Source organism: Motacilla alba, chromosome 15 (assembly GCF_015832195.1).
Source record: "Motacilla alba alba isolate MOTALB_02 chromosome 15, Motacilla_alba_V1.0_pri, whole genome shotgun sequence".
NCBI classification, from domain to species: Eukaryota; Metazoa; Chordata; class Aves; order Passeriformes; family Motacillidae; genus Motacilla; species Motacilla alba.
In genome coordinates, this window is record NC_052030.1 from 7,188,111 (window position 1) to 7,214,760 (window position 26,650).

Below are 26,650 nucleotides of genomic sequence, written 5' to 3' on the forward strand. Positions count from 1 at the left end.
GCCTACTATCAAGAAAACTGGACTGTGTTGCACATGAATCACAGTTATTAACTACTGATAACAAAAGTTCCAGAACAGAGGAGCTTTCCTTCAATTCAGTTCTCAACCCTTGATTTTTTGTGATAGTGTTTCTACTCCTCACATTGGAAGGTGTTGCATCTTCTGAAAAAATCTTCTCTGTCCCACCTGGTTCAACAGGAACCACACTTGAGAGAACACAACAGCATCTGAGGGATGGCTTTGCAGAATGCTCGAGAAGGAAAATGTGAGGGATGATTGGTTTTTCCTTCTAAACAGGAAAGAGTGGTTTGGTATGCAATAAGGGAAAGAAAAGAACACTTCACTGCACTGCAGAAGGCAAACTCCTTCAGCATGATCTCAGTGTGTGAAGTGCAGCTGCAAAGCTCCTTCCAGCTTTCTCCTTTGATGAAGTGTGAATTCTTCAATGGGCAGTAGAAATTCTGGAAATATTTTAGTGCTGGATATGCTGGAGGATAATGTATGATCTGGCATCTAGTAAGGCCTAACAGAGGAACACTGTGCCGTGCATTGCAATGGAATCACACCCTATTAATGAAAAGGTACTCTTGAATCTCTTCTTGTGTGAGGGTTTATGGCTGTGGAAAAAAGTCTTATGAGGCTGGAGGGTGCAAGGCAGCACGGACTGCTGCAATGCCAGCCTGGATGTCCAAAAAGCCTGGAACAGTCCCTCAGCACTTGAAAAGCCAAATGTGTGCTCTACACTCTCTTCCCACTGACTCCTTGGGGTCCCTTTACACCCACTGCAGTGTCCCTGCAAAGATCATCAAGCACAACTATTTCCACAAGGCTGCTGGATGGAATCTGCTGCAGGTTGTCCAGGCCATGGAACACCCTTGTGATTCTGCCATGCCTGAGACTACTCACTGCAGGGAGGGAAGTCATTCAGGAGAGTATTCACTGCCCTACTGACTGAGGCATTTGGCTTTCTTGGAGCCTGGGGTTTGCAGGAGCCCCAGCAGCCCACAGCTCTGAGCTCTCCCACTTCCCAGGCAGAGCCACAACTCTCACAATCCCCACGTTACCCTCTGAGCTGGAAATGGGCAGGCACTGCCACATCTAACCTCTGTGCCAGGCAACAAACACGTACAGGCTCAGACTTCTGCAAAGATAATCACAGGAATAGTCTGGTCTGAAACTGCTGCACATTTCCATTTCAATATTGGGTGAAAGAAGAGAGACAAGTAAGTATGTGGGCTTAGCCTGCAGATACTTTTCCGAGACAGTAATTGCTGCATAATTCATACTCTTGTTTTTACATGTTTGCCATGTGTACCAACAATCCCACTGAAATCACTCTAAATTTTTCCTTCAAGTCCTCTCCATGTCACAGTTTTTCCAAACTGCACACAGAAACATGCCTAGAGTCCAGTACTAAGCAGTTACTTGGGTTTGGCAAATTCCTGTATTCCCAGATTCTAGCACATTAGGAGAGGACAGTGGGGTCTCAGCTAATTCTTGAGAGTTTCCACTCCCCATTAGCACAGCAGACATCACCATTCACTCATTATATCTGTATTTCCTTTCAAGCAGTTCTCTGTGAAGTCAGAATTGAGCCTTTGCATCTCTACCCAGAGCCACCTGGCTCCCCATCAACTCCAGATCCCACAGGCTGGAGAAGTGCTGCCCTCTGCACGAGGCAAGGCTCAGAAATAGAAGTATTTGCAACTGATAGGAAATCTTAGCCCAGTAAGAAGCAGTTCATAGTTTCTGTACCAAAGAGGCTCACAGGGAAGCGCAGTGATGTAGTTCCTCATCTCAGCCCTGCAGCAATGGTTTGAGGTGTTTTTGCTCATATTAAACTAACTGGAGATGACATCATAGATCCTTGCAGGGAGGGGAAATGCATTTCTTCTAATAGACCTCAAAATGGTTAATCAATTCAACAATTACAAATGAAATGCCTGATCTCTCAAGGGGCAGAATCCAAGGGCTGGTGCCACTGGTTTTGGTTTTGAGGACACAATATGGTTTTGTTTTTGAGGACAACACTCCCAAGTGCCAGCAGCTGGTTTCAGGGAAAACCACCTCCTCCCATATTAACATATTCATTTGCAAAATCTATCACATATGTTGCGTGCAAACTGGCTGAGAGTTGATTCAGCTCTGACAGCATGAGAGCCTCTAGCCCAAATATCTGAAAGTAATAAAATCCACACCATCCTCCTGATTCCTCACCCTAACAGAGAAGTGACCTATATTTGCTTTGCACTGCCAGTGCTCCCAGAAGACAGAAAATAGTAGCACTGGCCCATGCTGGGGTTGTGGACCTCAGAGTGGGGTAATTGTCACAAGAAAAATACAAACAGGGCTTTAGTTACAGGTTATGCTAATGGCAATGACTGGGGCATCACATTCTACCTTATGGTCACTCCACAAACAGGAATTAGGCCAGGAGGGACAGAGCACCCATTATTTTATATATAGAGATGGGAAGCAGGGGAAATTATGGAAAAATCTCCCACAGACAGCAAGTACTCCTGTGCTTTTAAGAGGGCTCTCCTCGGCCCTTAGTTTTGCAGGCAGGCTGGCTCTGAGCTGGGCTGTTCCCAACAAGCTCTCAGCCTGCCAGAGGCTTGGAGAACCTGCTCTGAATGAGTATGTTCCTTCCCATGAATTTGTTAAAACCAAAGCCAGATTCCCCTTATGCTGGGTGCTGCACGTTTCTGAAAAATCCTGTCCTCTTTTAAGGCTGAACACAACCACGAGTGGCAGGAAGGAAGCAAAGATATTCCCCATTATGAAGGAAAAAGACAACGAGGGAGCATCAGCCTCTCCGATGCCACACCACATCTCTGGGGACTAAAGCCTTTCTGCATCCACAAGATAAATCCACCTTCTCCCCCTGTTCCCACAGCAGCAGAGAACAACTCCCCAGTTACCAGTGCTGGATGCCAGTAAAGGTCTCCCTTTTCTTCCTTGTGTAAGGCATTTCCCTCCCCTTCATTTTACAAATTACCAGAACAGACATTTAAATGTTCAAGAATAATCTTAACAGAGTATTCATGCCTTGGGCATTTTCATGCTCTACAAGGAGTGAAACAAAAGGCCCTCATTTAATACCTCCCTACAGCATTCCCTATTCCTGCCCTTCCCTTGTGAATCTCCAAAGGCAAATTCTCAGTGGTTCCAGGCTCCCTACATACCCCATCCCTCCCTTCTCCCTTTTTAAGATGAGCTTCTAAAGCAAATCTTGCTGGCTGACAGGAACAGGTGGTAGGAATCCTTCAACAGGAGAGAAAAACCATTTGTAGCCAACAAAAGGAGAGGAACAGTCTGATTCCCGTGGTTTCACTGAGCACCCCTGGGGGTCGCTCGGATGGCGGGCACATCCTGCAGCCCTGTGTGCTCTGTGCCCCCCTGGCACCCCAGCCCTGCAGCTGCAGGACAGGCAGGATGAACATCTCCCCGTCCCTGCACCCCTGCCTCCCGGGGTGCCAGGGAGCAGGGTGGCTGTGCCTGCTTTATGGGGGATTTCAGGAATACTGCACCAGTTCCAGGGCCTGATGGGACAGGCTAAGGGCTGAGTCTGTCTTCTGCCCTGGATTTGAGATCTAGCTTTACAAAACCAGCAAAAGCCTCTATCCTTTTCAAACGTATAGAAACCATGCAATGTTTGAACAAAGTTTTGTGCTAGATCAAAAAGCCAGACCTGCAAAACCCTCCTTGGGGCTTTGCTTTTATTCTTTAGCAAAACCCTTCTACAGTAACTTTCTGATCTTCAGCCTTGGAGAGAAACATCACAATACACTGAGGTGAACAATACACCTAAATCTCTTGCCTTACACTTCACAGGTAAAGAAGTCTGACTTGGAAGGGACCCCCAGGACACAGCTGGCAAAGGCTGGGCTCGCTGTGTGGCACTTGGAGACAGCAGCTCTCCTGGAAAGAACTGCAGCCCCGGGACAGCAGCTCGCTCCCCAGCTCCCCTCTCCAGCCCTGCCATCCGCCTTTCTCCTTCCCTTATTGTCAAAACTGATGAAGGGAGAGGCGACAAGCTGGAAAGGCATGGCCAAGACTCGAGAGCGAGCATTCAAAGCACCCCTGCTGTGCTCCAAAGTGCTGTTATGGCTGCTCCCTGTGTGCAGGCAATTAGGATATGGTCTCCAATCCAGCTACGAGCAAAGGAGGCAGAGGAATAGATGTGCTTTCTGCAGAGACCTCAGATATTACTTCTTTCCTGTGTTTGCTGGCAAGCACAAGGTGCAAAAACATCCACGACCAGGAGCAAATGCTGGAATCCAAGTTTATCTGGATGTGATCTGAGGGATACTTCGCTATGGATGTGGCCAATGCAGTTGTTTGTTCAAGAGTTAAAAGGAAGGGATATTTCTTCCTATGGAGGAAGATCAGGAAATTAAACCTGGACTTGACTCAGCTCTTCCTCCTTTCTCATATGGTCTTCTCTCCACAAAGAGGGGGTGGCAGTGGGTTTTGAATGTTCTCCAAATGTGTTTTTCCCCTTCCTCCACAAGAAATTTATAGAGAAAAAGGTCTGAAGTCCTTGCAGTCTTCTACAGATATGCCACATTTAGAAGCTCTGGGCTTCTCCCCGTATCTTTGGTTCTCCATACCAATTCTGCCTGTTCACAGCCTGAAGTTATACCCACCCCACCCCATGCACTGCACATACATTTGGGAAAACTCCATCACTGACCAGCTTTTCAGCAGCCAGCCCCACACCAGTGCCAGAAAGTCCATTTAGTTTGTAAGACTACAAAAACCCAACACACTCCTTTGCAGAGCCTGGAACAGCACTGCAGTATTTACATCCCTTCCAAAGAACCACAGAAACATTTATCACCGTATGGTCACGCTCTACTTGTCACACACCAGCACTGGCATCCTGGAGAGGACTGTATTACAAACAAGCACCCACCTCAAGTACCTTTGGGGTATTCAGCATGTGGTGGCTGCACTGAATTGGTTTCTGACCAGAAAAGAGAACACTTTCTTCAATCACTCTGTAGAAATGTTTTCCTTATGGGCAAACTTCAGAAATATCCACCGCCCGATACTGAGGTTGGTTTTTCTAAGAGCTAAGGGTCGTAAAGTAGCCACGTGTTTAAACAAGAGGTCATTATCCACCAGCACCAGGGTTCAGTGCAAGCTTCTAAGCAAGAAGCAATTTGAAAATAGAGCTGTTAAAGCAGTAACAGTAATTTAGTGTAATTTAAGTTTCTGTTTTACTGATTTTTCTGGCTAAGATTCATAGTGCTATCAAATTAGCATCTGGTTATCTTGCTGAGGGGAGTGAAGTCAATAGTCTAACAGGCCCATTTTGCTTCTCCTTACTGCTGCAATTGAATGACTTCATTGATACTAAGACCTGAAGGCAAAGGACACAAGGACAGTGCCCTATGGCAGATGCCAAGCTCCTATTTTGTGTGTGATACAGCACAGTCCAACAGATGAGATTTCAGTCACAGCAATCAAAAGAAACTATTTCGACTCAAGATGCCATAATACCAAAGGCTTAAGACTAAACTTATTAGCTACCACCCAATTAGGAAGTGAGATTTTTCACAGGCATGAAGTCACCAAGAGATTGAGAGTTTGACCCAAATCTTTAAAAGCTTTGTAGCAGTTCACCTGCACCAAAACCTGGCAGCATTTCAGGACCAACAGTAGCATATAACAACATTTGTTATTTAAGTAAATGTGCTCTCCTAGCTCTTTGCAGAGAAATCTGCTTTACCCAGTACCAACCTCCTCAGTCTCTCCAGCTTCATCTATCCAGTGTGGTAAGAAGCTCCTCCACACCGTTCCTTCCTCTCCCTCTCCTCCACCTCTGGACAGCACATCATTTTCAGCGTCGGTTTGTGCTGCCCTCGGCGTTCCACACTGCCAGACTGGTCAAACCCACAGATGAAAGGAAAGATGCCTTTCCAAGCCCACCTCTGGAAAGATGCAGATGTGGTAGGAAAAGCCCTGCAAGCTCCCCTTGTTCCCTTTGAAACCCGAGGAGAAGAGATGAGCAGCACATTTGAAATTAATTACAGCAAAACCTACTGCATTGTTCTCTCCTCCCCTTCCTTTTCCCCTGACCCCCCCTCCTCGCAGAGCTTTCACTGGAACCTCTGTGGCGTGTATATTTTCCTAAAGTTGCCAGGGCCAAAATGGTACAGCTGAGACATTCACAGGAGTCAAAGAAAGTGCAGGCCCAGGTTAGTGCACAGGGGTACAATAGTTCCTTAAGAGCGAGCGTCTCCCCCGCTGCCGCCCCCCTCCTCCCAAACCTTCCGTCTCTAATGAACCTTTGGTGTCTGTCCACAAAAAACAAACATCAATCAGGCAACAGGCTGTTCCTTTTCCCCTGTTGCTAGTCTGAAATAACAGGCATCCCCCGCTGGGCTGGGAACGCCACTTCCCTCTCCAGCACACATACGGGATAATAAGGGGGAGGCGAAGGAGGGAGGAAAACCCGCTCCGAGGTGCCAGAATACACAGCGAGACGTGCCTTTCAGAGCCAGAGAAAACTTGGGAACACAACAGCTTTTGATTCCTCCTGCCCCACTGGGTACGTTAATTATTTAATAGTTGGCTTGTGAATTGGTGGTGGTGGTAGGAAAAGGGGGGAAGGGAAATCAGGCTTTTCCCCCCCGCCCCAGTCCCCTCCCTGCACTGGCAGAATTGCACACACACACACACACACACACACACACACGCACACACACACACACACACATATGTGTGTGTGTGAGGCTTTGGGCACGCCTAGCAGCCTCCTCTGCATCCTGTCCTCTCTCCCCAGCCACACAAGACCCTCCTTGTTGGCCTGTGACCACAGTGGCCATAGACAGCATGGGACAGCATCTGGATCAAATGATGCTTGGGGCAAAGAAAACCCATCTGCTCTCCCTTTGGAGGCAGATATTTTTCACTTATTATGCTTGGGGGAAGGGCACTTCGAAGTTTATATTGGATTTCGACAGAGCTGGAAATGGAGCTGCAAATCAAACAGAGATCAGCTTATGATTTGCAACCAGGGCTTTCTAGGTGTCTGAAGCAACACTTTGGAAGGAGCGTAGGGAAAAGGAGAATGTAACTACATCTCATTTGGACGGAGAGGACTCACAGATGTTAGGAATATTTTTGATCAACAGCTTTCCTGGCACCGATTGTGGTGGAATCCACAACCTTGACGGCTAGCTGAGTAAGAAAGTGCTGGCAAGCTCCTGACTGCATGCAGGCAATTTGCAATGCTGCCAGTCAATATTTCAGTGAAAACAAAATTGCAGGGATCATATTAAAAGAGAAGAAAACAGAAAATAAAACAAAACAAAATCCAGCCTTTCCTTTTAAAAGAAACTCTGACACAGACTGATGGGAAAGTCCCTTCCAAATCAAAATGCAGTCTTTGTTTGTTTAAAATTAACACGCTGTGATGGGAGCCCTGCCGTGAGCACGCAAAGGCAAGTCTGCCAGCAGCAACAGAAGCAGACACAGCAAGAAGTGGCTTTACACGGGGACACCTGGGTGGCATGTTTAGTACAGGCCTGCAGGAAATGATGCAGAAAGAGGTTTATAGTTGTGTCCATTTGGTGGAGAAAATGTATGCAGCAGGCAGGGGTCTGAGCCAAAAACCTAGACCCAGTTCTCTTCAATCTTTGGGAGGAGAGAATTGCTGAGAGAAAAGGAGAGAGCTTCTCTGGCAGTGTTTTCAAGCTCTGGCTCTTCTTGTAGCCATGCTGGCCTATTAGTGTGAAGCAATGGTATTACTGTGAGAGACTGCAAGCAGTGTAGCCCGGGCAGTATCTCTCACAGGACCAGCCTTGAGATGACTCTTGGGCCATCTGAACTCCTGGTACAGCTCACAGAGCCATCTGGAGTACCTTCAGAGGTCTCTGAATTACTCCCATCTGCGTGGCTGGCAAAAGGGTGCTCTGCTGCACACAACCACTGAGTCAGGCCTTTTCTGCCCTGGCCTCAGGACTAAGCTTGGCTGAGTGTGCTGCCAGTCAGTGGGGAGTCCCCAGATGTCTGCTGAAGGCAGCTTTACAGCACATACTGCTAGAATGACATAAAGAGCCCAGAGACTGGCCTGTAACACAAAAATATTTCAGGCCAAAAGGTATATTATGCTCAGAGAACATTTTTGTTGATACAATGAAAGGCATAAAATAATCTGCTCTACTTTGGTTACTAAATTGATCAGTACAGAATGCAATGAACATATTCTAGTTGTAGGTTGCATATTTCTAGCTCAGTTTCAAAGACTGGTTCAATAACAAAAATAATGACATGTTCTTTATTGTATAAACATTCAATGCTCAACCTGTAAATTTCTTCCTCCAGCCACTATGCCTGTATTAAATCAGGTTGTCTCTGCAGAGTTTGCACTGTGAGCACCTCTCCTGTGCCCAGAGAAGGCCAGCCGTGTATGAAAGCAAGTGGCTGGGGACAGCTCAACTGTTTGGAAGCCAAATCACATAATACTGAGAAACATTAAAATGCTAGCTGCTGCATCCAACAAGGCTGGCCCTTTTCTGTCACCCTGCTTTGCACAGAGCTTCCCAGGGAGCAGCTCTGGCTTTGCAAGCCAATGCAGCTTGAGGTGGGTTTGCAAACTCTGATGTAAGCTTTGGTGATGCTGCCTGGTCCTGCACTTCCCAAGATGTCCCAAGGATGAGGACTCATGGGACTGAAGGGACAAACTAATCTTCCACAGGTTTCGCAGTATGGGACCCAGAGCATTCAGGCAGATCTCTCCCAAAACTGGATTGTCAATAAATATGGAAATGCAGAACAAACCTAGCAGACACCAGCAGCAGATGCAGGTTCGTAGATGTCTGCTTATTACCAAGCCTCACTCCAGCTGAGACTTAAATAGGCTCCTTTATGCACAACGCGAGAGGGAGCGGAATGGAAGGAAACTGGCAATTACACAATTTCATTTCCCTGCTAGCCCGTGTGCTGTGCATCAGGTGGCTCTGCACTCACACACCAAAGGCGCTTGTGAGCACTAAGTGAAGCACAAAGCCAGCTTGATGCTCTGCTTTCACTGGGAGGAAGTTTCCGTGTGCTTTTCTGGATGCGGTGCGAAAGCACAGTGAACGCATTATTTTGCATTATTTTGAAAGCACCACGAGTGCCTGAGAGACAGGGACTTCCAGGCTTCACTGTGTCTCTTTCTGAGAAGGCTGCCACCTCTTTTTAACATGATGGTGCTCAGAAACAGATGCCAGGGTCTAAATTTAACACCACACCAGGATTTAGCTGTATAGATGCATCTGCAATCTTCTTCCTTACCTTTTAATACAAACACACTTCCACTTTCTAAAATCTCCACCCTAACTCCAGCGGGGTTGACTGGCAAAGCACCTAACACAGTGCTTGATGATGTACTTGGGTGCAATCATGCTCTCCCAGCTTTGCCACTCACCTTGCTGACACTTTTTAAGAATGTATCTCCAACAGGACAAAACGTCAATGTCCACTTCATTGGAGAGAGATCTGGAACTCTGACTACTCCCTTACGGATAAGCCTTTAAGAATTTATTAGTGATGAAACCAGTGGGTTTCTTCAGAAACTTAATAGGGTTCCATAAAATTACTTCAATAACTTTAAAAATTTAATGGTGAACAAGAACCTTTCCAAAGGCTTTTTGAACTGTCCGACAGAATCCCAGAGTGGGGATATAATTCTGCAATAAATTTTGCAGGATGGTTAAAAGATTTTAATTTCCTATTACCTCCTGCAAGTCTTTGCCATCCATTTAAAGCAACTACATGAACTAAAAGCACTGTAGTCACTTTTCTGTCCCAGCGATTTACAAGAAAATATTTACTGTTTGGGGAAAAAAAACCCAACAAACTAGAACAAGTATCCTTTTGAGAAACACAGACACGCAAACACAAACACTCTGCCAAGTCCTGCTCTTATACACTGGTGTAAACCCAAATAAATAGAGGGAAGTGAATGGAGTCAGTATGGCTTTACCTGGCTGAACCGAGGCCGGGAGCTGGGGCCGAGTGCCCAGAGCAGCAGAAATGGAAGGAAAGCCTCATGCTGTGAGTCCCCAGGCAGCTCGGCAGCAACATTAACAGGCTCCACAGGGAATGTGTTCAGCCCTTGTTAGCAGGAAGGATGGCCAGCGAAGCACGGAGGTGAGGGAAGCAGCGAGCACATGCGTGCACTGCTCACACGGTTATTAAGGAAGAAAACGGCAGGAACCCCATGGCTGACAGCAAACCCCGAACCTGGCCTCCCTCCCACAGGACAAGAACAGAGAGCTCCATCACTCACAGCACTGATTTCAAATGAAGCTAATACAGAAAAATCAAGCCCAAACCAGAACCAGCATGAACTGCTGCAGGCTGATCAGGACAGCAGGGTCCTGTCGTCAGCCCCAGCCCTGCCCCGGGAGGATGGACTGGCTCAGCCTCCAGAGGGGCAGTGAGAGGAGCAGGAGAAGCAGCGACATGCTGACAGCATCCTCTGTTCCTGAGGTCTCTTGCTGGGACTTACAGACCTCGCCAGCACTGCACACAAAAGAGTAGCCAGATCCATTTGCAATTAAACAGCACGCCCTGGTCTCATTGATCACTCCCATTGATTGCCCAGAAGGAAACACCAGCTGACCCAGGGTCAGATCCAGCTCCCCCCTCACCAGCACTGCTTGTCAAATCCCTGGTGGATGGCCAGGCTGCCCTGTTCTGTGCTGGTGAGGGGCTGCTGTGTCTGCAGCAGTCCCTAATGGTCTGTCCCAGAGCTCAGCTGCCCACGGGTACCCTGTCAAAGTGCTCCACTAACACAGGAACAGAGCCCAGGCTGCAGAGCGGCTCGAAAGGGGCACTGCAGAGCTGGGAAACCAGCACAAGCCTGGGCTGAGCAGAGTCTCAGGCTGGGCAGCTGGAGAGAACAAGGACTCTCCTCTGCAAGGAGCAAGGCTGATTTAAATCCTGGGGATGTGCTGGGTACAGCTCAGACCCATACCAGACACCTCCCCTCATCCTGCACTGCTCGCCCTTTGGAAGAGGGAATCAGGTTTATACCCAGCGTTTAATTTCTTCAGAAACTGAAGCTTTACAAAATCTTCCATGAATAAAACATGTCTCTGAGGTATTTTAAAAGCAGAATTGAGAAGACCCAACAGTTTGCGGGGGTTGCAACTGCTGCTCTTAACATCACCCCCCTACAGCATCCTTCTGTGCTGAAATGCAACCAGGGACCACAGCTGGAGACAGCACTGAGACTTTACCCATTGGCTTTTGCTACTCAAGAAAAAAGAAAAACAAACTACAAACAAGGAATAAAAAGATGGTATCTTTCAAACGTCCTTTAAAAGCCTAGGCAATGTAAACTACTACAGGCACTTGGAAGCAATTTCTATCTTTTTCTTCTGATTTACAGTTTGATGGTCCTTTTATCTATTTTTACATGAACTGAGAAAAGGTAGAATGTGCCTACTCAATCAATATGAGCTTGTGCTGGCCCGTTCAGGATATATAATATTTTGCTTTTATAGTTTATTTTAAATAAAAAGTATAATTAAAGAAAATAAACCACCCACTTCATAACATTTATACAACGAAGACTTTATTTATTTTATTTTCATTTTGGTGGGCAAGGCACAGCATGCTGTTAGCTTTCTGTGATACTTAACAAAGCCGCATTTGAAATTTAAAATCTTTAAGGAAATTAACAAATTCTGTGGAGGAAGGGCAGTTGAGCAAAGAGACTTCTTACATTACCCTAGATAATTGTGCATATATACATTTCTGTGAGTCTCTCTCTACTCCAAAAACATATCCATGACTTGGAAGCTTTAAATCAAAAAGCAATTTCAGTCTGTAATTCTCAAATAAATAATTAAACACATTTTATCTCCTACACTATTGCTTCTATTCATTCTAATCCCACTGACAGGAATGCAGCAACATACTCCACCACATCCTTAAAGTAAGAAAACAAAACACAAGATACCAACCAGAAGGCCTGGAAATGTTTATAATTCAACTTTTCAACTCTCCTGGCTGCAGCCTGAAGCTACAAAGAAAGCTCTATGCTGGCTCAGTGGAAGGGGAGAAGCCTGGAGATGGCTGTGCAAACCATATGGCCACGGGTGCAAGCAGACCCTGCTGGCCTGCACGAGGTAGTTCTCACTCTGGGAGCCACACAACACTCAGTTTGTGTCAAAGTTAATAAATTATCCACTTTTGCAGTCTGAGTTTTACCAAACTAACCGGACAGTGTGGTTACAGTGAATGGGCTCTTGCTTGTCCATCATAATTTCACAGACAGCTGCTGCAGATAGGGATGGCTACAGCCTGGACTAATAAATACACACAAAATAGCTAACAGGGGGGACACAGAGTGCATTCCCATTCCCAAAGAGAAGGCTGAGCTTTCCACAGCCTAGCCTGCAAAATAGCAAAACTACAATACTAAAAGACTGCACCTAGTTTGCTACTTTCTGTGTTTAGTTTTGATTTGAAATGTGGGTAACTGGCTGTGACTTGGGTGATTATCTTGGTTACCCATGCTTTTTGAAAATCAAAGTCCTCCTTCTCAGACCACTGTATAATTATGTCTATACACATGCAAGAAAGCTAATTTGCTCATCCTGGTGGCAAAATCAGATAGAACTTTTCAAAAAGAGGATGCTGGGATGGGCTCACACACTGGATTTATCATTAAACTCTGGGTATCCAGTACTGCCAACCCCAGAAGCATTTACAGATCACAAACTATCTTTAAAACAAGGTTGAAACCAAAGTATTTCGGCTTTTTTATAACTGTCTGCTGGCTCTGAAGCACAGAAGAATCAAAAATTCTAGGCTCTCCTCTGTAGTCAGGAAGACTGAAGCCTTGCCTAAATAACAAAATTAAATCTTAGATTTTGGTACAATCCTCTGAGGGCCTGGGTTTCATGAAAAACACAGGGTCTTGTAAGCTTGTGATAAAATCACCAGAGATGCAGCATGGGGAGCAGAGCAGCTGCAGAGCATCCTGAGCACTGTATAAATCACAGCAATATGGTTGCTATCTAAATAAATGCATTACTTATTTTATTTATTATTACAGATGCTGCTGTGGAAATTTTTGCATGCCTGTAATCATGGTGGACTCTTGTCCAAAGGTTCAGCTGTAAATTATCATCCCCCTCAAGCTCCCTGGCTGCGCAGGTAATCAAGCACAAGATGGTGACCTCATCAAAATCTAACTAGGACATGGGGATAAAACTGAGATCAAGAGACAGGATGCAGCTCAGATCCCACGGTGGACCCCACACAAGAAAAGTGGGAAAATTTATGGCATCTCTCCTGACCTCCATTCATGTAAAACACAGCTGACTGCCTGGCCGGGTGCAGTGAGACTTGTTTGCTCTGTCTGTGCAGACCTTGAAGTGATGGAAAGCCCTCTCTCCTGGCACAGCAAGGTAAAGCCCTGAAGGAGAGGTGGACTTGATTACAGGAGATGCTTTCCCAGCCCAGACAGGCAGTCTCTGACCCTGACAACTGGAGACAGAGCACCGGGGGACAGGACCAAGGCATGCAGGCAGCACGGCGAGCCCGGGAGACACTGGGCTCCTGATGCCCTGTCAGTGCTGAGCATCCTCTGAGCTGTGCTCTGCAAACCTGTGCCAAGCACGGTGTGCTGAGCTCAGCTGCATTCAGGTTGTTTTCTGCTTCACCAGGCACTCACAGGTTCCTCCTGGAGAGCTGACTTGCTGCTCTCCTGTCCTCCCCTGCCCCCCTTGCCCCTCCTTTCCCCTCTCACCCCATCTCACAGTAATAACCATCAGTTTTTAACAGCATGTCCTACACTGGAGGTTTTGTATTCCAGCTTTTAAAATGATTTAGTGTGACAGTTTAGTGCTGAATTAAAGAAAAAAAAAAAAAAAGAAGAAAAAGGAAGAGAAGAAGCAGAGAGAAAAAGGAGAGACAGTCCCCTTAAGGCAACAACATTATGGAGCAGTGATCTCAGAGGAACAAGGGTTCTTCTCTGGTTCAGATGTGCTTGTCAGAGCTCAGTGTCGTCTCTGAACAAGAAATCTCTCTTGCTGGCCCAAGGCACAGTTTTGTGGTCAAGAGGACAGAAAATAAAGGGAGGGAACTTCAAAGAAGCATAAGCTGCATTAGCCCGCTGGGGCGGGTGGCTGCGGCACATCCCATGGCTGACAATTATGACCTGCATGCCGAGAAAGCTTGCCTCCCTCTTGTCAGAGGGATAAGACACAGGCTGTGAGCTTTAGAGCTTTGAGGATGTGTACAGTTCATGATGAAAGATAGCACTTCAAAGCCCTCTGCCTAGAAACCCAGGGAGAAGTAAGAGCGGAGGGTAAGCAATCTTTTTTCCTGGGGGGTGCGTATGCGGGGGAAGGATAAGACTTACTTTCACTGTCATTTATTATTGCCATGAAAATGAAGCCTTGCGCTGTTTATGGAATCTCTCATTAAAAGGATCTCTTGATAAATCGCTTGACAAACATTCATTAATTAAGTCTCTGAGCGCACTTGGCTGACAAGCATTAGTCTTCATTTTGCAGGAGGGGGAAATTGAGGCATGGAGCTCAGCGAGCCCCCAGCAGCCAGGGCAGGGCTGGGTCCTGGCCAGCCACTCTGTGCCACCAGACAGATGGATTACACTGCTCCCTCCGTGCCCAGCTTGATTTGGATCCAAAGACAGGAGCAACATACTGTTCTCAACAGACTTCAAAGCTCTTTTTCCCCTCATTGCTGCCCAGTGCCTCCTGGGGCTGCAGGGCAGACGCGGCTGTGCAGGTCTGGCTCCTCCATGGGCATCTCATGCCCCAGGGACTCCTGGACACCTCTTTCATCTCACAGGCACCTCCCCACCCACAGCCTGCCCGGGGTTATGAATGAAGAAACCCTGGCTGCTGCCCAGGCTTCACTTTTCGATGGAGGTTTTCTTCCCTGGAGCCTCAGACCTATCAAACCAAGCAAAAGAAACAGCTCCTTTAAGACATCCATTTCACTTTCACTGCTGCAGTGGCCTTGGGCTCAAACACTGGGGACTCAGCAGGTCACCTGGGCTGCAGCTGCAAGGCTATTGTGGTACAAACCTCTCCTGCTTTCCCTGGCATACAGCAGCTCTGGAGCAAGGACTGGTGCAAGGAAGCTCAGCTGCCTCCAGCCAGACCCACGAGGGAAGCCCACAGCTGGAGGGAGCCAGCAGTGAGGATCCAACGGTCAAGTCCAGAAAATACCAACTATCCTACCCCATACACTTCAAAATACGATCACAGCAGGCAGGAGGAGGTCCTTGCAGTGACTTAGGGGTGACTGTCCCTCTCACCTCCTCAGCCACACAACTCATCTGACCGTCACGCCTCTGCCTCATGCTCCTACCTGGAGACAGAGGGACAGACTTGGTTTTTGCTTATGCTTCCCCTGCCTTTCCTGGCACTTGCCCTTCAGAAAAAGGAAGGGCTGGCTGGCAGATTCCTGTGAGAAAGGAGCTGCATGAGAGAGCAAACAGACCTTTATTATTTGTTCATTGATTTATTCTCCAGGAGGATGTAACACCCGGCCCTCGGCAGCAAATGCCCTTGTAACTCTGTACTGCAGTGACAAGTTGGCCAAACAAACACTTTTCTGCGTCAGAAAACAAAGACTGTCAGCAGAGCAGATCAGGGCTTCTCTGCTCTTACTTTTAATTATTATTTCCTCACACGGAGGATTTAATCTCCTCTTCTGCTGGAAGCTCAAAGTGCCCCATTCAGCCTATTTCACAGCTGTGACTACTGAGGTCACCCTGGGTCAGGACACCTCTCTCTGCAGCATAATAGTGCCTGGTCCCCGAAGTGGACATGCACGCCGTGCATCTGCTGCTGCAGATGAACTGGAGTCAGCAGGAGGAGCACGGCCACCACCGCGGCCCCGCCGGGGAGGGGGCAAAGGCAAACGTTACCCAGAGAGCCCCAGACAAAAGACGCTGCTCCTCCGGCCTTTTGTGGAGCTCTCAAATGCGGTCAAAGGTTACATTTTACAGCTGTTCCAGGCTCAAATAAGCGTAACCCGCCTATCTTAATACTTAATTGCATCGCTAAGCTGCTGATAAACTAGGACGGCATAAAACAAACACACAGGGCCAAACACATCCCCAGGGAAAGTTTGTGGGAACAGAGGGAGTTGCACCAGACAATGGACTGGGAACACGGGGAGTTGCACCAGACAATGAATCCACTTTGTGCGTTCTAGAAGCCTGGTTACCTTCAATAAAAGCTGCAGCATGGATGCTGCATGCTTGCTAGCTAATATCTCTCCAAAAAGGCCGCCAGTGTTTACAAAAGAAGGGCACAGTGCAAATGCCCACGGGAGAGGACGAGCGCGTGCCGCACCATGCGTGTGCCCATCAGGAAACTGTGTTGAGCTAATCCCCTCCCCACAGAGCCACCAGGGCTCCTGCCCTGGAGAACACAGGCCTTAAATCAACGCTCTTATCTCACAAAAGGAATTTAAGTGCAATGCTTTGAAAGTCACTTTCTCCCGGCCATATGGCATCCCCGAGCCTGGTCGTGTAGGAGCGGCGTTCATTTGCATGTGCAAGAGACAAATCTGGCTCTTGTATTGCGGGAGTGATAACAGGGCGAGGGGAAAATTTAGCACTGTTTGGGTTTCTGCACAAAATCTTTGCCGAGGAGAACTTCTCTCACCTGTCAAGCCAAGCGCCAAATGCTGAGGTAGCCCCAGGAGAGCTTGCCCACGATGGCAGGCCATGCCATAAGCGAGGTACACCGGTACAGGGCCAGGGTAAAAGAGAAAACTGAGATAAAACCCATGATCTGAACCCAAAGCTGGCAATGTCTACACCCACATTAAAGCAAACAGGAACAGGCTGAAATTATAGGGATATAAACAGCACTGAACACAAACTTCAAGACAGCAAATTCGCAGGCATTCGCACATTTAACTTCCTGATAGGGAGGTATTTTGAAAACTCATGTTGCTGAGCTGCTCCATGATATGAAGGGGTGGGGGTTCTTGGGCTTCAGCACAAGGAGGAGCCAACAAAGCTGCTAACGCTTCAACATAAGCCTCTCCAGCAGATCTCTGTGCCAGGCATTATGCAGGATGGCAAGATTTTTGTTTTGCCGAGGCAGTGCCATATGGGCAATCTGGTTTGCCTTATCAGCAAGCCAAGTGAGAGAAGAGAAATGTTCTTCCTCACCATTTGTTTAAATTTCCCTCTTTCCCCCAGATAAAGCTGCATACTTTTGTAAAAATATCTACAAATGTAATAACATAATGGGCTTGTCATCGGTTTCCACATTTGGCATTGAAAATCTGCAAAGCTTGGAAAGAAAGAGAATTCCTAATAGTTACTGCTGCTGAAGAGCCCAGCTAAAAACTGGGCCTGGATCCAGGTGATGGAGCACACAACCACCAAAACGCCTTTCCATGTCCGGCACCTACTCCTACACAACTGCAAATTGTTCCTTTCTTGGCCCCACTGAAATAATGCAAGAAGTTTATTTTATCACTTCTTGCTGATGGGCCTCATCTCCCCTCTTTGGGGTATTTGCATGCCCCTAACATCCACTACTGCTGTGAACTGATTTTATTTTGCAGCTCAGTGCAGAGGATGCTGCAGACAGCCACAAGCCCTGGCAATTAATTTGGAGCCACACAAACCTCCTAGCGTGGCAAAGCGGAACCATTCCCAGCACAGCGCTTTCCACCATGTACCACAGTTTGCCTTCTCCAAGGCTGTTTCTTTGGCATTTCTGCCCGGTATCCATCTCAATGAGATTATCCCTGGGAACACAGGAAAGCAGAGCAGCCCGGTTTTATGGCTGTGCCGAGCCCTCAGAGGAGGGCTGGGCGTATTTAGAGATCTGTGGCTGTGCCCCCCAAGGGGCTGTGGAACGAGGCAGTCTCTTAGCAACACCCAGTGCCTATCACAGGTAACTGTCAGTAACAGCAGGAGCGGAGCTGCACCGTGCTGAGCACCCTCCACCGTGGCCTGGAGAGCCAAGATGTACAGGCACAAATGCTCCGTGGGCACTGGCAGGGGAGGGATGCGCAAGCCCTTGTCAGGATGACACAGACAGCACTGAAATACTGATTTGTATAAAAGAAATGAGGATTTGATTGTATTAGAGGAAGAAGCACATCCCCTACAGTAAGGACTGACTTCTCCTTTGTCAGTAATCCCTCTCTCCAAGACACTTAATACAAATCTTACTGGAAGGGAAGAAGTCCCACCCCACACTGAGACAATGCAGCTCTAAATTTTAACTTAAATCATCACAAGCCTGTAAAGCTGATCTTTATGACAATGTGTGTGGCCAAGCTACAGGCTCTGGCAAAAACGGATGTCCTGCTATTCGCACGACACGGATTCACAACCCAAATCTCTCGCTGTAAGATAAGGAAAGCATTTCTCCACATCACTTACCTTTATTTGCTGCAGGGGAGAACAGCTTCTCAGAGCCTACAGAAGCCTGAAAAAGGAAGAGAAAGAGAGGGTGAATAATTGTGAAGGAGAAATTCGGAAGGCTTGCTCACAAAAACACAGCTCATAAAACAAGTGGGTTATCTGGAGACCTGCAGTTGCGCATTGCACCTGGAGGGTGCAATGTTGTGCCATTAAAGAACGAGCATGCATCCTGAGGAGATGAAAGCCAAGCAAGAGGACTGTCCTGATCTCACCCAACTACATCCTCCTGTCTCGTTTGTTTAGGCAGCCATGCAATGCACAGCTATTTTATCCATGATTCCTCATATAAAAACAAAACCAGTGAAACTGCTATCAAGCTGAAGGAAAAAAAAAAAAAAGAAACCAAAACACATTTCAAAGGCTCTCTCACTGAAAATAAGCTCAATTCTTGCTGAACATGCAAAATGTAATTTGTGTATTGGAAACACAAGTTGCAACTGAACACATCTGTATGAAGGAGGGTGTTGTTCAATATTATGCCAAATGATAGGTACATGCTGCTATGCACTTAGTTGAGTATGAAATAAAATGACTTCCTCTTGGAAGAAGCCCATTTCCTTGCAGACTGGGTTGCACTATGCTGTCTGAACTTCACAGCAGTGTATTTGTGCTCCTCACAGCTCTGGGAAACAGTTAAAGAAATCCAATTAACCTAAACCTTGTAAACAGCTTCATGATAATCAGGGTCATTGGGTTACAGACAAGATGATAACGACAGACAGGGAAAAAAGTCCATTCATCGTAACTAAAGCTTTTATGAGTTAATTTGATGGCTTCCTTTCCTCCCCCCACTGATATCAAGCAGTCAACCGATTTCAGCATAAGCTTTTCCTCCTCGCTATCTGATAAAATAGCAAGCAGCCTCTCCAGAATCAAAGCTGATCTGGGAGCAGGAGCACGATCAACATTACTGCCATCTACAAGAAAGTATCATCAACGTGTTGGCACTGACTGCTGCATGAATAGAATGGGTGAAATACAAAGCTGACGAGCAAAAGATACTGAAAGTGAAAAAAAGCCTTTTCCCCCTGGCTCTGCTTTAAAAACAATTAATTAATTCAACACGTGGCTGAACTAAGTTGATTTTATTTTTGATTTTATTGATTTTATTCTAAGGTGCCTTAGGAGATTTGCATGATAAAGAGCACTACAAATTATATTACATTGCTATATATTTTAAATGACGACTCAGAAGGAAAAAAACAAATAGTAAAATGCAAGAAGTTCTGCATGAGATATAGTAAGAAGCAAGAGTGATCCATTAATGTTACTTCTAAGAAAAGTGGCACTGCAAGCACTGAATGTCTTACTTAATGCAAATGTATAAAAAAGAGAGGGAAAACAACATGAAAAATAGGTTGAGGCTGAGACACATAAGAAAAAAATTCTGAATTATGTCCACGACAAAGCTGCACGTGTAGCTGTGGCATGTATGATCATTACACAGCTCAGCAAAAAGATCCTAAAATCTTAGGGAAAATCAGTTACCTGCACGATCCCTTCACTGCATGGATTAAAAAGAGGAAGAACCAGGATTAAACAATGTTTTGCCTAGGCTGGTTTGCAAAGAAAGTGTAACAGTGTCACACAGCAGCAACAACAGTGGTGCATAAAACGTTTGACAGCCAACTCTGAATTTACGACCCATTGTTAGGAGATTTTTCACTTATAATCACCACCATGCCACCACGGACGCAGAACACATCTGCAGGCTCTGGGAACTCACCCCTGCCAACAGCTCACACAAAGCCAGGGCCTACTCTCAAAGCACTCCACAAGCACTCGGACACGTGGCAGGTGGATAAATAAGATTCCCCCATTTTACAGGCAATGAAACTTCAGCGTGGCTTGCACTAAAGCCCCAGCAGTAAATCGGCCGCTGAGCCACGAATCCTAAGTGCCGGGTCCAGATGCTGGGGTGTGCAGCCCTCCAGAGGAGCCTGCTCAGGAGAGCCCTTCCTGGGGAGCCAGCCACTGCTGCAGGACCTGCTCAGTCACCCCAGCTGGGAGAAGCTTTGTGCTTCCCCTGCTCTGGAGAGTCCGGGCTCACGGCCCCACGCTGTGGCAGCCACCAGCTCAGTCCCTTCCGAGCGCCTCGGCACCGCGGGCTCAGCTCAGCCGCGAGCTAAAGACCTCAGCGCTACAGGTCCAGACTGTATAAAAACAATGTTTAAGGAAGTCAAGCCAGAAAATTCACTTTAAAGACAAAGTAAAACAGCCGGATTATTGCTCAGTCTTCTGCTATCAGCATGTGCCACCGCCTTCCACAATCAGAGTCAACATTGACAGAGCAGCGTTTTCAACATCGCAGCTTCAGTTCACAGACACAAACCTTCACACCTAGAGTTTACAGTAACTTTTGCTCTCACTTCTGGTGGTTCCTAGCTCCAGATCTGAGCAGCTTTTGGCACGAGCACCATTCTGAAACAGTGAACGCCTGTGCTATAGGATATTCTGCGAGCTGCTGTAAAGGCAGGAGGGAAGCTGGGGGAGGAAGAGCCTGAATACATCATTCAACCCTATCAGTCACCCTTTAAAGAAAGCGTACAATAAAACCTATGTGTCTGAGGGAGCCCACTAATGGCTGAAAAAATCCAGCAAACCAACACAACTGCTAAAACAAGTCCCCTCCCAAATACTGCTGTTCCAAGCAAATCATTTGCATATGTTTAAGAAGGGCTTTAAAAATAATATTAATAAAAAGGAATTCTTCCCTTGTGAACAAAACCAGGCATTTGGAGTCTTTTAAGCAGAGTTCAAGCCATCACAGGAAATCATGTGTTCTTTGATTGCAAAATGAAACTAAAAATTTCCTTTTTTCCCCCTCTTGTTGCCTCCTGCCTGTCTCCATCTGAAGGACCATTTCACAAACCCCTGAAATTCCTTTTTGTTGCTGCACAAGGCAGCAAGACCTGCCCAGCCTGAAGCTCACAGACAGAAGACACCTCCACCCTTCCTTGTTCACTGGCTGCTCATCTCCCTTGCCCCAGAGCACAGCCCACAGCCACAGAACCCACCACAGGCTTGTGCTCATAAAAATGCTGCTTGCACAGTCCCACCCTCATCCCCAGTAACAACAGTGGCACTTGAAGCACATCTGACATCTGTCCCCAGAGCAGCAGTTTCTGAGGTAACCTCATGTTGCTGAGATCTCTAAGACCCAGCATCCTTTCGATGACACCAAGCCTTCCAGGTCCCCTTTGTGGCCTGTTCAATGAAGTTACCAATCCTTTGTCGCCTTTTGATTTTCTTTCTTTTCTACTCTAGACCTAAAGGGAAAAATGCCTCCACCCAGTTGTGTGACAGCTTGAAACCAGGCTGAATACACTGCAGAGGAAAATAACATTTCTGCCCTTTTCTGCTTTGTGGAGAGCAAGCAGAGGAGTGGTGCTGCAGTCCCTCCCCCTTCCTCCCCTTGAACCCAGCACATATAAACACTGATTCAATTTTCAGCACTAAAAGCTCAGCAAAGGCAACTTCCTCCTCAAATGTGAGGTGGTAACCACAAAGGATGTAGCATACCCTCACCTCTGAAGGTGAGCAGTGAGGCATAATGAAGTCCATGCCTCATCCATCCTGGTTGCAACCAACCCAAGGCAGCTGAAAGGTGCAAGAGCTCTTGCAGATTAATAATTTAATGGTTATATAGAACAGAACAACATCATCTGACAAAGACAGCACTATAAATTATGTCAGGCCTCACAACAATTACTTCTTTTCGTCCCCTTTATCCGTAGCCTATAAATGGCTAACGGGGACTAGAACTGCTCCTTATCACCAACAACAAAGGCTCTGTGGACCTTCATGCCATCTCCTGGAGCACCAAATGCCAGATCCAAGCCTGATACTCCAGGAGCCTGATAGCAAGACTGCCAATAATGCTGCAGTCCTGGTTCACAAGGAACAAGCAAAGTAGTGTTGGGGACCTGGTATGTATGTCATGTACAGGGCAAAAGGCAAGCATTCCCTCCAAGTGAGTCCAGTACAGTAGGCAGAAGAAGGAGACAGTAAAATGCAGTTTAAATTTTAGATCTGGATGGCTGCCTATCTACTAGACAGCCAAGGGCAGTCTCAAGAGAGACTGTTTGCACAATTACTGAACTTAGCAAGCACTAAAAAGCTCACAAGAAAACCCTTCTCTGGGAGATTTCCAAATTAGAAGTGCTGGATACGCTTCAAGAAAGTTTTAGCATAAAGCACGGACACTACCTGAAAATTCTGGATCAATTTTCATTCTTTCCTTTGATCTGTATCCCTTGCTTTTACCAACCACTCCAATGCCACTTGATCGCTTGTCCAGCAGAGAATTTCAGCACGTCGGTACTGCTTTACTACTCTGCAGTTCACTCTGCAAGCCATTCATACCAGACCCCTCATCCAGTAATATGAGAATAATAACTAAAACAGGAAGGTATTGTTTGGGTTGTGATTCTTCTGTAGGAAATGGAAATTGATACATATGGAAAGGTGCAAGAGTACCCTAGAAATAGCACACATGCACACAAAACCCCAATGTAAAAATCCCCCTTAAGACCAACAAAGTACTCTACACATTTCAGGATATAGAAGCAGCCCATGGGTAACACTGCCTGCATTGTGAGGGGATGTTTCAAGGTAGCCTACAGTCTTTCCAAAACCTGCATTAGTTTTGGAGAGAAACTGCAGCTCAGTTAGGAAGACAAAAGAAAAGTAAGACCTGCAATTCAATCATTTTTGTGAACCTACTAGGAATATCCCTCTTTGAGGTACATAGCTGGCGGGGACACAGCACAGCCCAGCTGTGTGAGGGATTAAGCAAGAGGGAACAGGACTTCCACAAATCCACACAGTGATTATCTTCCCACAGAATTTATAGACTGGGCTTTCAAGAGGGCTCAGCACTCAGCAGCTGCCTTTGGGGCATCAGCCTGACTGGAGCTACTGGGTATAGAGCATTTCCAAAAATCCATTTAGAAACCTGAATGGTGACCAGGTGGTTTTGAAAGAATTGGTTACAGCTGATAGTTGGGATCAACGATGAAATTCTGTCTGTTGATCTCCAGCGCAAATAAGGATAATAATAAATAATATTTCCAAAGCAAGAGTCTCCACCTTTCCAGCAATCCTAACGACACACTTGTACCTTCAGTTACACCATAACACATCACAGTGAAACACACAGCACAAACACCCCAAACCAGCAACTACTTATTGATTTGGCAATGCCTTAAATGCCACAGATACTTCTAGTTCAATTATGATTCAAGGCCATCCCTGAGAGGTAGTGATGGGTCTTCTGTATCTTTCGTGAGTTTCCTCCATAGAAAGCTCACCAGAAACAAAATGTTTCTTGGACTGTACCTTCATACAGCAACACGCTTGTTTAGGTTCCCACCTACATTCATTTAGCACACACATATTCAGTACTGCTCTGCTCCTGGAAGGGACTGTCACCATGCACTCGCCTCTTTGTCACATTTTCTTCCAAGAATGCTCATTTCTCTCAGCAGTTTATATAACCATGACTGTTTTTTGCAACAGCCCCTTTGAGAAGCTAGCATGAGTCTGGGAACACAGATTAAATTAGGCCATAGAAAGCCTAAAAGCAGAGATCACTGGTCCTAATTCACCACTGAATTATGCTGACTTTACACAATGGCAAGTGGAATGGGAGGCAAAGTGGATGAGGACTGGAAGGCACCAAAGGAAACTCTGTATGGAGCCTGACTCAGTCAGTGCAGGGCAGTGAGGAATCAAGCTCATTGCTTCTCCACAAGTTCGACATCTTGTTTTGGTCCTCTTTCGGCAAGACAGTGGTAAGCTTAAACTGACAATGTTTTGAACCCTGAGCATGTTCCTCATCATTTTACAACCACCGTGGGACTGAACAAACTAGTTCCAATCGAGCAGCAGCAGCAGCAGTAATTCTTAAACACACGCTGCTGTGGTGTGCTGCTTATTGCACAGATGTGCCTCTTCCCTGACAAAGGGTGACTGAATCCTCTCATACAGAGGGACATCTGACCTACAGCATGTCTGCCATCAGAGCCTCGGGGCACAGGCCTGCTAATTCCTCTTCCCTCTCTCCTCAAACCATCCCCCAAGCCCCTGGGGAACGGCTGCAGCCCAGAGTTCTCCCCTTCCCATCCCCTCCATTAGCAATGCTTTATGATTCATCTTCCTCTGAGCAGTTGCTGTCCCCCAAAGGAAAAGATCAAACTCCCTCTCCTTCCCAGCTCAGCTCCAATAAATAAATAAATAGATACATGTACTGAAAAAAAATTTAGTGAAGGAGATGGGAGGAAGCTGGGGAGTTCCTGGACCTCACCTCGTCAGACAGCTGCAGAACGTTCCTTGGCTGTTTCCAGCAACACCAACAAGAAAAGAAAATTTCCAGCTGTCCCTCATTAAAACCAGCCAAAATACTTGCTTAATGTTAGTGTGCCTGTGTGTCCTACTTTAAATTAGAGTGCACTTGGTCCTTATCTCAGGATCTTCCTCCTTCAAACCTCAGCTCCCCAACCACTACCAAATCTACCTTCGCTTTACACTCCTGCTATTTTCCACTTTAATCAGCACTGATTTCCCCATAACACATGTTCATATGCTCCTGGGTGTTCTGGTCTATGAATGGTATCCAGAGGACAGTCCTTCCCCCGTGCTACTGGATAAGGCTGCAGCTTTCAGTGTAAGTAGGAGGCAGTGATGTGTCCATCTTAAAGGCAACTGATACATACCACAGTCAGGGAAACACAGATTTCCATGACACACTGAGAAAAGGGCTTTGTATGGTCTGCTTTAAAACATCCCAAACACCAGAGCCCTCATGCCTTTCTCTGAGAGCTGAACTCCTCCCAAAACAGACCTCAGCCTACACTTCCACATTCAAATTTTTTTTTTATTGCCCAGATAAACTTGGGCAAGCACAGATTTGATTTATCTTTTGCTACAAATATGAAGGAAAACCTACCTCCAGGTAGGGAAGGTTGGGAATGCTGTGTAACACACTGCTACAGCAGTCTGTATTATTGTCATTACAGCTTGATCCTATCTGGTCAGCCCATCTATTTGGCGGGGATATGGCTTTTTATTTGCACTAAATCAAAGGGAACGGCGAGCGCTCTTTGCAGAACTATCTAAAACTTCTTATAATTCAAAGCTGCGCTGTAGGAAGAGCGATGGGGGAGAGCAGGGACTGTGCTGCGAATGACAGGTGGCAGACTGTTGTTTGGTACCTACCAAATTACTCTGCTGCTCCCAGGGCTGCCTTGGCATTTCATTATCCCAACTCTCTCCTGGAAGGATGCGGACATAAATTCACACCTCATGTCCTGGTTTCCGTCAAACTGAGTAAGAGTGCAAATGCTGGCACCAACTGGGAATGCCAAGCAGGGCTTGGCATGCTAGAACAAACTCTCAGCTGTGGTCTTTGCCAGCTACCTGCATTTATCATTGTAATGGCCTGCCAGACAGGACTTGGCAAGCGACGGAGGAGGGCGGGAGGAGGAGGGCCAGGCTCTGCACTGCCAAGCAATTCATTCCTGTAGCTCCTGCCATCACTGTACCAGCAGGGCAACCTTCATTTTATTTTATCTTTTAACCAATTATGTGTCACCCAAATCCCACCTGCAGCTTTCTCCAACACAAATGGCTATAAATCACAGTTCAGAGACCAAGAGGGTTTTGCAAGACATTTGATTTCATAAAAAGGTCACTGTCTGTCTGAGGATTGCTGCAGTTCAAAAATGAACTGAATAACAACCTGCATTGGCAGACAGGAAAGGAACCGCTTCCATCGTCTGTTGCACATTGTCAGATAATATTAGAACAATTAGGGAGGCCAACAATGGCAGGATCATTAGGATTCAGCTGAACCAAAGCACTGATAAAAATTCAGTGAAATATCTCCTCCCTTCAATTTTTGAAGAAAACATAATCAAATCAATAAAAAAGGGAAAATTGCATGAGCACACCAGAAACATTCAACATAACCTCCTTGAGCAGACAAGCAGAATACATGCCTGTCATTACTGCAGCCTTTTCCAATCTGCCTGGATATTCCAGAGCTTAACTCCCAGCTTTGCTCTTTCTCAGAGCACTACTCTGTGGTCTCAGACCTCTCAGCATGGTCCGCTCTCCAGGAAAAATGCTGCATTCTTGTTTTAAATCCATACACTGGATACATCGTGAACTCCATATAGAATTCTATGTGAACCATAT

General features: G+C 46.4%; 1 protein-coding gene across 18 annotated transcripts in view; it reads right to left on the minus strand.

Annotated features, from left to right (window-relative positions):
* FBRSL1 (fibrosin like 1) overlaps window positions 1-26,650 on the minus strand; it is a 507,461-nt gene that overhangs the window by 36,970 nt on the left and 443,841 nt on the right. For all 18 annotated transcript variants that reach the window (XM_038152187.1, XM_038152201.1, XM_038152195.1 and 15 more), the window contains one exon: window positions 18,410-18,455. In XM_038152187.1, coding sequence (XP_038008115.1) covers window positions 18,410-18,455 — 46 coding nt within the window. The remainder of the gene's footprint in view (window positions 1-18,409; window positions 18,456-26,650) is intronic.